This window comes from Motacilla alba, chromosome 8, assembly GCF_015832195.1.
Source record: "Motacilla alba alba isolate MOTALB_02 chromosome 8, Motacilla_alba_V1.0_pri, whole genome shotgun sequence".
NCBI lineage: Eukaryota > Metazoa > Chordata > Aves > Passeriformes > Motacillidae > Motacilla > Motacilla alba.
The window spans coordinates 16,920,108-16,931,457 of record NC_052023.1 but is presented as its reverse complement, the minus strand read 5'-3'; the positions used below and the strand labels follow the sequence as shown (position 1 = coordinate 16,931,457).

Here is an 11,350-nt window from a genome sequence, read left to right as displayed (position 1 = left end):
CTTTTTTGTTGTTTTGTTTTTGTTTTTTTTTTTGTAAAGGCTGTTTAAATTTCTTTGGGATGGGGGAACATTGCATTTTTCATAGAAAGATTTTTACAGCATTTATAATGAACTACCAAAAGTTGTAATTATTCAGTGTGATGTCAGTAGGAGTGTCTGTAATGTTCTAACACTATTTTTCTTAACTATTGATGGGTTCATTCAAAATATGAAATATTTTGGGGCTTTTTTATTGAAGTTATCTATAGAGTAACAGTTTAAAATAATTTTCTTTTTATGACCAGTTCACTGTAAAAATTATCATTATATTTTAGCTGCCATTAGGTAGCATGGAGAAACATATATTTTTGTTTTTTTAAAAAACAAATTTCTCTTAAATCATACTTACCTGGTGAATATACATTTCAAGCATTCAAGGACTAGCTTTTATAGAAAATTGTCATTTTTTAATGATTCAGTATGCCCAAAAATTAAGCTGTTATCTCATTACTTGATATGTATATATAGACAAGTCAGATGTTTAATTTGTGGGCATGGGAAAACTGATTTATTTTTAATAGAGTGGAAAAGATCCCTATGATTTAGAAGAAAATGCATCTTCCAAATTACTTTCTGATTGTTACTTGAATTCCTTCTGGCTTCTTTGTGCCTCAATATGCTTCATTTAGTGTTCGCACAAGTGTGATGGCATTTTTGCTGTTTGAAATAGAAAATGTATTAATAGTGAATGTTTAAAATAAGATTTGAAAACAAGCTATGAAGAAATCTGGTAATCAAAAATTGTGCCTGTCTCCTCCTCAACTGTGGCTTGGGTTTTTTTGATACTTGTGAACTACACAAGCAATTAGCCAAGCAGAATAGACAGTAAATGCTGATGCTGTTCACTAAAATGAATTACTTCTTGGGCGGTTGCCTGGCAAGCCTGTTGCTCAAGTGCCACTCAGGAAAGATGAAGCGAGGCTTAGCCTGAAGTTAGGTATCTTTCTGACTGGCATCAGCTTAGCACATTGTTTTTTAATCCCAGAGAGATCGCTGCAGCTAAGGCAAGGCTTTTGGTTTCATGTAGTCCTTCTGTCAAAAAGGCCTTTTCCTTTCCTTGGCCTTTAAATGAGAATACATACCTAAAGTTCAACTTGTAGTTTAGCAGGAACTTTGATACCAAGTGTCTAAAACAGTAAATTACATTTTGATTTCAGACAGGGGCATGGCCTCATACTGGTAGTAGTCATTAACTTTGTTGTACATGTTTTGAGATTTGGACTCAAGAGAATGAATTTTCACCAACATCTTTCAAATTCTTCATATAGGCAGCAGGTGGAATTTGAATGCCTGTAGGTAGTGTCTGGAGTATCAGCTTTCTATAATCCATTCCACTACGTTTAATGATTCAAGTTAGTCCTCAGATATTGTTTTTGTAGTGGCAAATAGCAGGAAATTTTCTTGGCTTCTTCAGTTCTTTTGACAAATGAGAGAAACAGGGACTTGAAACTAGTAATGCATCAATAAAAGTTTGGATGTTTTTCTCTTAATAAAAATGTAGTGGTTTCTTTTTTATGTTGGGCCAGTGTGCATCAGAGTTCAAAATTACATGAGTTTAATTTTAAACTTCCCTACTAGCTCTGTGTTGTGTGCTTATGATTTAACCACTACCTGTAAGCTCTGTATTTGACTGAATCTGTATCTTATCAGACTTGCATGTGTGCTCAGTTTTTTATATTGAAATGCTACAAAACAGGAACTGTGCTAAACCAATGTAAAGGCTGCTCTAATGGAATGATTTATTTCCTGTCTATAAACTGCTGATAGTTTGTTTGCTGTAGAAAAGTACCTTTAAAGACGTGGCATTTCTAGAGTCACCAATAGCGTAACACTTAATCAAATTACCACATTATCTCATCCGTTTGGTTTGCATCAAGATGGGTGAGAGGGGATTTCCTTCCATGAGAAACCTGAAAGTTTAACTAAAATTTGAAACTCCCGTAGGCATTTTAGTGCGGCATATTATACTTTCCCAAGTGCCTGCACCCCGCGACTCGGCCCCGTCGTGGCGCGCGTCCTGGAGCGGCGCGGCGGGGCGGCCCCGGAGCCCTCTTTCCGCCGCGGGGCCCGGAAGGGCGGCCGGCAGGAAGGAAGCAGGGCCGGGAGGAAGGGGCGGGCGCGGCGGCAACATGGTGAACACCAGGCGGGCGGCGGCGCGGCGCCGGGAGCAGGGCCCGCGGGCGGGCGGCGGCGGCAGCCCCGGCACTGCCGATCCCGCCGGTGCGGCGGAGGTGAGCGCAGCCGGGAGCGGGGCGGGGCGGGGCGGGCGGTGCAGCCTCCGCACGGAGCGCGGCCGCGGAGCGCGGAGGGGCGGTGGCGGTGCGCCCGGCCGCCGTGGCCGTGCCCTGCAGCCCCCGGAGGTCATTGGGCCGTTTAGCTTTGGCAGTTAAAGGTAGGCTTGTTTTACGCTGCATGACGGATGTTTTAGCATTCTTCTGTCACTTAGAGTAATACTTAGCAGATCATACCTAGTTTTGCGATTGCTGAGAGGCCAGCTTGATCGTAAACCTAAAATTGGTTTAGACACCATTTTGGGGCACATTTTGATAGTTGGTATTATTTAGTGGTTTATAGTTGAGGAAGTCTTTGAATATTTCTGAACTTTTTTTCTGGATTTGCTTCCCCTGACAACTTGACAGAACTTTTTTGAATTAGGAGATACTTGTTTATATTTCTTAAAGGATATGTGTGTTTCTTCTCCTGTCCTGACCAAAATACAGTAGAGATAAGCAAGGGATGGTTTGTTAAGGCTTCTTCCACACGGAGATGTGTGTTGTGAGTTTAAGTAGATTTGTTTAAAAAGATTGTTAGCAATTTTTATAGCATTCTTTTTATGCAGTTATTTTATCTGTCAATACCATATATTCTTTTACTCCTTTTCTAGGTGGGATCTGCTGGAATTAGTACTCCTGTGACTAGGAGAATGACTAGAAGAACTAAATCAGTTCGTAAGCCAGAGGTGATTCAGGAATGTCAGTTTGAAGAGTTGGAACGTGCAGAAATGAAATCAGATGTCAGTGATAGCTCAGAGATGCAGATCACTAGGAATGAGAACGCCACTGTTCCGTCAGCACAATCAGTTGCTGAACCACAAGCTGATGGTGATGTGTCAGAAGCAGAATCAAACTGCTCTTCTGTGTCTGGTCTCCAGACACCTTTGTTTGTAAGAATAACACGGAGGCGACAAATTGTAATTCCTTATCAACCAGATTCTGCTGACAAAAAAAGACATGACAGTAGAGCTTTTGTAAATAAGTTAAGTAGGATTCTGGATGAAGATGATGTCTCTGAAGCTGAGTCTTGTTCCTCTGCTGTTTCTGGTGTCCAGATGCTTCCCACAAGTACAAGGAGTAGACAAAGTAAAAAGAAATTGCAGCCACATAGAGTTCCTGAAACCCAGAGTGAAAATACTTCTGATGCAGAATCATGTTGCCTGAGTTCTCTTGTGGAACCATGTGCCACTCCAAAACGAATTACTAGGAGCATGCAAATTAAATCACAAGCAGAAAATACAAAGCAGACTGAGAAAAAAAATGGATTTGTTTCAGAAGATGAGAATTTAATTGAGCACACTATGAAATCTGATCCCATCATAATTTCTGATTCTAGGCCTACTGCAGAACTTGTCAATGCCGTGGAAAATGCTTCCACCCTCATTGATGGTAATAAAGAACCCAGTTCACCTAAAAGCAAATGTGCTAATGCAACCTGGAGTGAAGACACAAAAGAAGAGATTTTAGATGATGTAGCATCCAGTCTTACAAAAACAAAACAAAGTGACAATAAATCACCTGTGAAAAAAACAAAAAAAAATTCACAGTCTATTGAGATAGACCATTCAGAAGCAATATGTGGCCAAATACAAGAAGATCACAGTAAAATACTTGCAAGGAGGGAAAAATTAGAGCATGTGTCTGTTTCTTTGACTGACTGCATGAGTCCCAAACAATTTCTAGAATTCCAAGGACAAGTAACACCAAATGAAAGTAAAAAAATTACAGAATGTGAAAGAGCAGATGCTGAGGCAGATGCACAACAGTCTATCTCGTGTGATGATAAATTAAGGAAGAGTAAGCAAGCAAGTGAAGTCAGCAGCCCATCAGTGGACATGGCTGATGCCCAGACAACTGAAAGCATTGGTAAGAGCAGGATGCTTAAAATTGATGCAGACAGTGGTGACAACCAAACAGAAGAATATGAGGTACCCCACAGCAGTGAGAAACCAAGCAGTGGTAATAACTCTCTTGCATTGTTTCTGAGCAACAGTGAAAGTGATGACTCTGAAAATAGTGATGTGGCAGACATAGATAAAGTTGATGAGAATCTGTGTTATAAAAAGTCAGATGAGAAAACTCCTTCCTTCAAAAAATCTTTAAAAAGCAGTTCACTGCATGTCGAAGGTCTTTTTGCCATTGATACTGAGCCTGGCATGAGTTCCAGCCAGAAGTATTATCTGGATGATGTAGACCAAGACAGTGATGCTAAAAGTAAGCATGAAGGAAGTGAAAAAGATAAAGAATCAGATTTGGAAGAGGATGAAGAGGAATTGATAGATGAAGACGAAAAGGATGAAGATGATGATCTGTTGAAAAATAAGGTTGACATGTAAGTATCTTGCTAGGAATAGCTAAAGAATCTGCATTTCATTTAAGAATATGCACATTAAGTGCAAAATAAATAAGGGACTAGTCTTACCACATACGTCATGTTGCTGCAGAAAATGGTGTTGCACATATTATAAAATATTAATATTGTCCATAAATTTAGATCTTGGGATTTTTTTTCAGTTTTGAATATAGTAGGAACAGAACTCTGAAATTTTGGCATCTGGACGCCTTGTATGTATTCAGCTTAAAAAACAATGTGAAACTGATTATGCTGACTGAATTGGTTATTCAGGTCACAGTTTTGTTAGTTTTTTTTCCTACTTGGAATGTAGATAATGAAAGGTCCAGTAAATTCCTTACACATTGCCCGATTAGATAATGCTTTTTAAACAGTTGCATGTAATTTTATATGTCAGTTGTTGCTGAACTGTGGATGGTGACTAGGTGAAACCTAGCATGGAATCAGAACAATTTAGGTGGAGTGATACTTCTTGAATTCTTGTAGTCGAGCTGCTGCTAAAATCCCTTCTTGTGTTTAAAGCATAAAACTCGTTTAGGTTGGATAAATAAGTCTTAATCGAGTAAAAACCTTCAGGTAGATCAGAAGTCTTAGCTAAGAAAGTTTAGCCAAGCATTCAGTGTAAAGGCTTACAAGATCAGCCAGTTTGATAGAAAGCTGTTAAAGAGCTTGTATTAATAAGCATTCAAGCTATAGGAAATACCTGTTGTACCTCTTTAGATATTACCATCTTTTCTACGTTGTAGTTTAGAGCTTTTAAACGTTCTTGTCATCAGAACCAGCCATGGTACATTGTTTGTGGATACATTCCACAGGCTGCCCGAATGAAGCAGTGAAAGAAATGTGACCATACTAACCTTGACATTTCCTAGAACCATCAGGGCTCTGAGCCATTGACCACGACCCTCTGGATGCAACCATCCAACCACTTTCTTATCCAAGTTTAATGACTTTGTGCCTCGTATGGCCATGCAGACAAGGACTTAAACGTTCCTACAATGAATTCTATTTTCTTCATTCTTCTCACTAAGACTTATAGTATTTTTACTACCAATATGTTTGGGGTTTTTTCTCTTTAGCTAGCAAGCTTGTCAGTGTATAGAAGGATGCTAGTCATGAGTTCTTCTAGCAAGGTTAAGCAAATTAAGGAATTCAGTTATACAGAAGATAACAATATTTAAGATGAGAGTCCAGCATTAGAGTTTATATGAAAGATGTGTGGAAGTGATTCCACAGGTGTTTTTTAACAATAAGTCTTATTTCATATAATGGCATGAATTCCCTTGCACCTGTGATTTCAAAATTACATAATCTAGATAACAAGACTTAAAATCATTGCAGAACTGAACCTAATTGGGAAGAATAAGAAAAAAAATGTTTCTGTTCATATTCATCAGAGGACAGTAGAAGGTTTAGCTGCATGCATGTTACAATGTTCTGATAATTAACTATTTCTTCTTTAGTTTACATCTTTCCAGTAGCATAGACCCTGGTTTGAATATCAAGAAGCTTGGAGGTTTATATATCAGTTTTGATGCAAAAAATCAGAAGCCTAGATCGAGTGCAATTGAACCACTGAAGGAGAAGAAGAAGAAAGACCAGGTAACATGTTTACAGTTACTCAGTTATCTGTGACTATAGTAACACAAAGATGGTAATCTAAGAAGGTTGGTTTGTTTGATTTTAAAGAAGTATCCTTTTCATGGTTCATTAAGAACTTACATTCTTTTTGACCAGGGTGGGGTTTTACATTTGGTTTTAATAGTGAAAGTTTAAATATACCTGACTTTCCAGAAACTGAAAAACAGTGCAAATTCTAGCATTACCTTGTAAAATAAGCTAAAGTTGATTATACCTGCAGTTTTGCCTAATGATACACAAGCTTAAGGTCTGCTGACAAGATATTTAGTCTATAGCCAGAATGAATTTCAGTAAATAAAATTCTATATCCTAGTATGAACTTAGCAGGTTTTTTTCAAAAGCACCCTTTGAAGTAAAGGGTTATTTTTGTTGAGACTTTTCCTTGGCTCATCCATGGTAGTCTTCTTTACTCCAGAGGATTTGCTGTTTCACTTCCTTCAGGGCAAGTCAACTGCTTTCTGTTGTCATCCAGTATTCTGTTTTGAAGATCCTTACTGCTTGTGTATTGCATTAGAATGCTTGCTTAGATTCTGCATGATTGCTTCAGTAGGTTCTGTAAATACAGTTAAGCTGTAAAATTTGTATTAGTGAGGTGGCTCTCTAATGTTCAAAAAATTTCCTACAGCTCTTGCAGAAGAGTGTAATAACTCCAGACTTTGAAAGAAAGGAATGTGTCCCACCCTACAGGGAATCACTTCACCAGCTAAAGAAACAGCGCAGGGTAAGTGAAGAGCTGGTAATGCCTCAAATAATGAAACAAGCTGGGGTAGAAAGCTGCATGCTGGGACCCTGTGCATATCCAGGCCTCACTGGAAATGGAGTGATGAACTGCAGTCTAGTGTCTTCTTTGAGCTGTCCTGTGAGAAGTCATCCTTTCAGTCACAAGCATAGAGAAGTGAATGGTTATATGGGCAGTACAAATCTGTCATTGATGCAGTGCTGATAACCTCCCTTATAATAGTCATAAAGTATGTGTTTCAGGGGTAGATATTTACATTCTAAATGCTTTATCTGTCTTTTGTAGGGAGGAGTTCCCTTTTCTGTCCCATCCTAATTACTGAATGCAAATTCATTGTTCTTGGTATTGCACCCTAGGCAGAGCGAGAGAAAACAACAGGTGATGGCTGGTTTGGTATGAAAGCCCCAGAAATCACAAGTGAACTGAAAAATGATCTCAAAGTTTTGAAGATGAGAGCTTCGTTGGACCCTAAGCATTTCTATAAGAAGAACGACAGAGATGGTCTCCCCAAGTACTTCCAGGTAAGGAAGCAGCAGAAGGCATCGTACTGCTAAAGTTTTGAACAGCTGTTTAAGGATACCTAATAATGCCTCTTTTGTAGGTAGCTTCTATGTTAATTTAATTTCATATCTTAATTATTAATGTGTTTTGATTACTTGGCTGGAGTTGGCAACTATTTAACTTCATGTTACATATGTATATATGCTGTTTATGTTTTTAGCTTTGGCTGATCTCATAGAAGTGAACAAATATCTTACTGAATCCGTATTTTGAACCCTCAGAGGACTAGATTTTCACTGCTTTTTTTGGAGTATCGGCCTTTGTAAAAGTGTGCAGAAAATAACCGGCTTTTATTTTCTTACTAGCTAATACAGTTTAAATGGAGACAGCTGCCTTTGTGATAAGCTGAAATTCTTGCTGCTTGTAGCTTTCAGCTTTGAAATTGTTTGTATGAATAAAGAAATTACTGTGCAAGCTGTGGAAATAGGCCTCCAGAAACTGAATAGTTAGCATGCTTGCGGAAACGTTTTCATTTCTCAAAATATTACCACTTTACTCTGAAGTGTTCAGGGTGTTGTATGTTCTGAAATTAGAGAAACTTAGACTGAAGTGTTCCACATAATTAGATCCAGGCAGGTTCATTTTCACTGCGTGAAACATGTACTGTGTGTATCTTTACTGCTGACCTGAACCATGAGAGCTGACTGACGTGCTGCTTGGAAAAAATGTGATGCATTTCAGGATGAAGCCCTTGTATTAGGGCTGTGTAGCGCTGATATAGCCCTGATATAGCAGCTGTGTAATCATCTAGCAAAACCACCAGGATGAGAGACCCAAAGAGGTTTAAGGTGGTCATAAAGGTTTCCTTTCCCTTATGTTTAAAATGTTTAAAAGTTAAGAGCTGTAATGAATTAAAGTGTTGATACAGCAGTCCAGCATTGAAAACTGTACGGTCTTAAAGCTCAGGCCTTCCTCTCTGCACTATGCAAGGAGACCAAAAGGAACTCTGCATACAAAATATGACTTATTTATTTTGGTTTTTTGCACTTCTATTAAGCAGCTGTCATTCTCATCTGCTCTGTAGGTGTCTTCATACTTGTTGCTGGGGATTTGAAAAAAAAAAGGGCAAAATAATTAACATCTTGCAGTTCATGTACAGTAAGAATGTTTTCATTTTTGTTTCCTAGGTTGGAACTGTAGTTGATTCTCCCATAGACTTTTACCACAGTCGAATCCCTAAGAAACAGAGGAAGAGAACAATTGTGGAGGAGCTGCTTGCAGATTCAGAGTTCAGAAGGTATTTAAAAGTAGTCCTGTAATTCTAATATCCCTTGTAAAAGAGGAGTATTTTTAACTCTGTAGCCTTTTTTGTTTTATTCAGCTTGTAGGGTGGTTTTTTATACTTCAAAGAAAAATTTTTAGTCTTTTAGCATTTCCACAGTACTGCAATTTAGAAGGTCTAAGGTACCTTTATCTAAGGGGATAATTAGACTGAGATAATGTATATTTCATCTTCATTTAAGGATTTTATTCAACTTCAGCCATCACTATTGGCAGCCACTCTTAAAGACTGATTATTTTTTCTTGGCATAATTGACAGAAAAGAGCAGCCTGTAATTCTGTGAATGTTGATATTATTTCTTTTTATAAATATGTCAGTCTGCCACCTGTCACGGGATCAAAATCGTGCTAGAAGACTTCCTTGAACATTATGATTGGATTAATTAATGTCTGCATAGCGTACAGTTTTTGGAGTAGATAATTTAGTTGGTCCATTTTGGTATTGGTTATTACATGATGTTAATATTCACTTCTCTTTTCACACAATGACATGTTTTCTTTGAAGTGGTGCATGATTTGGGATTATAGAGTTAATTTTGTCAGACTTGTAAATTTAATGTTGGGAAGGCAAGTTACTGTATCTACTTCTTAAATAGTTCTCTGGTTTGACCTGATTTATTATGTATTCATTAGCAAGTAGTTTTAAAAATGAATATATTTTAAATTTGATCAATTAATTTATGTTGTGGCTAATTAAGGACTTTAATCATATACTTCAGCATTAGTGCAGATATTTGTCAGATTTTGATGTTGCATTTAAAGGCTCAGCTCTACTCAGTGTGCAGTGTCTGTGGTACGCATCGGTGCAGATACACAGGAGTCTGTTAGAGGAGCTCACATTCAGCAATTACCCTGCTCGTTGTTTAGTATTCACCTCATCTGTTTTCCATCTGGATTAGAGTAAGGTTTATTAGCTTGAGTGTGGTGAGAAAGCACTGTAAAAGTGGGTATAGTTTCTTCTTGGTATTGTGGAAATGGTTGTCTTCCCCTTGTGAGCAGTAGCAGTGTTTCAGCCAACTGTCCAAAATGTGACTGCATATGTAATGAAGACCTGCCCCCCCCCACCAAAATTAATTACAAAATTCAACAGAATTTACTTCCAAAGCAAATTTACCTGCATTTATAATTTTTATCATTAATCTACCTGCTGATTTCCTTTTACTTATGCATAAGTGTATAAATCGAAGCAACTGATTCAGAAAAGATAAGAAAACTCAGTTTGGCAAATAATGTGCATAGAGTACTGTCCATGTTATCTTTTCCTGAACTTTGGTTTGCCATGCTTAAAAGTAAATTATCTATTTTGTTCAGATATAATAAAAAGAAGTATCAGGAGATCATGAGTGAAAAAGCAGCTTTTGCAGCAGGGAAGAGGAATCGGAAGAAGAAGAAATTTCACAATTAAGAATTGAAGAAAAATACCAAGCTGGAACAACTTGTTTGTTATAAAACTTTCTTACAGAATGCTTTGGTTGTGGTGTTTTGTTTGGTTTCTTTTAAGATTGCAGGTCATGTGCAAATTGAGGTTTAGGGAAATTCTTGCCATGAGAATAAAGCTAGGAAACTTTAGCAAATTATCAGATATCTCAATTTAAACTAATTTAGATTTTAAAATGGCTATTTATTTTAATTAATATTTATGTAAAGAGATAATGATATAAAAACATATTATTAAATCTGAGTAAAAAATTCAGCTTCACAGATTGTGGTCTTCTCAGGCTCTGACTCCACATCAATTAATTAGTAAATTCAGTTTAAAGTTATATGTGTAATTCATCTTGGCACATATTGTGTGCTAGAATATATTTTTCCATGACTTGTCAGAGGTGCTGCTGGCCAAAACTGTAATGGAAAGTATTGATAAATGGTTTGGTTGTGAAGGGTTTATTTCAACACCGACCATAATGGTATAGAGAATGTCCTGAAACTCAATGCCTACACAAACATTTTTATATTTATGTGTGTATACATTATAATATATATATTATTTAGAAGAGACAAATTACATATTATTTAATAAATAAGTACTACTTATATGTCAGATTTTTAACAATCATATTTTGCTTTTATTAATTTTTACCATTTAATTATTGTCTAATGATATTTTTTGAAATAACATTGACATCCATTATGTAGGGTGTGTTGTGCAGATTGTCTGTTAGCTGACCTGGAATAGCTTATGGTGAACAAACAGAGTGAGTCTGGAAGGCCTCTGCTGCCATTGCAGAGCCACAGATGTCATTGGCTCCGTTCCCCTTCAGTGACGGTTCACGACCGTTGCTTTCGTGAGTGTCAGAACTGCTGCAGTGTTTGGTTGGTTTTGAACGACCTGGTCACTATTGCTGTTACAATTAGTGTAACTTGGGTAGTGCCCTGAGGTAACAGAAAAGATGGATAATAGAAGAAATTAAACTGGCACTACATTGTCTTAGGTGAATTGGGTGATTAGGATGTAGAAGTCAC

General features: G+C 37.5%; 1 protein-coding gene across 1 annotated transcript; it reads left to right on the top strand.

The window, feature by feature from the left end:
* The first annotated feature begins 1,709 nt into the window (after positions 1 to 1,709).
* On the top strand, positions 1,710 to 10,351 carry DNTTIP2 (deoxynucleotidyltransferase terminal interacting protein 2). Its single transcript, XM_038143808.1, has 7 exons — positions 1,710 to 2,270; positions 2,924 to 4,644; positions 6,129 to 6,267; positions 6,932 to 7,027; positions 7,402 to 7,566; positions 8,734 to 8,843; positions 10,199 to 10,351. Exons 1-7 carry the CDS (start codon positions 2,169 to 2,171, stop codon positions 10,290 to 10,292), a joined length of 2,427 nt encoding a protein of 808 aa, XP_037999736.1. The 5' UTR covers positions 1,710 to 2,168; the 3' UTR covers positions 10,293 to 10,351.
* Positions 10,352 to 11,350: the final 999 nt, after the last annotated feature.

Bases quoted from the DNA above. Each gene is read 5' to 3' on its own strand.
- DNTTIP2 (XM_038143808.1), top strand. From the start codon at position 2,169: ATGGTGAACACCAGGCGGGCGGCGGCGCGGCGCCGGGAGCAGGGCCCG. The intron at 2,271-2,923 runs GTGAGCGCAGCC...CTCCTTTTCTAG, and splicing joins ATCCCGCCGGTGCGGCGGAG to GTGGGATCTGCTGGAATTAG. The intron at 6,268-6,931 runs GTAACATGTTTA...AATTTCCTACAG, and splicing joins AGAAGAAGAAGAAAGACCAG to CTCTTGCAGAAGAGTGTAAT.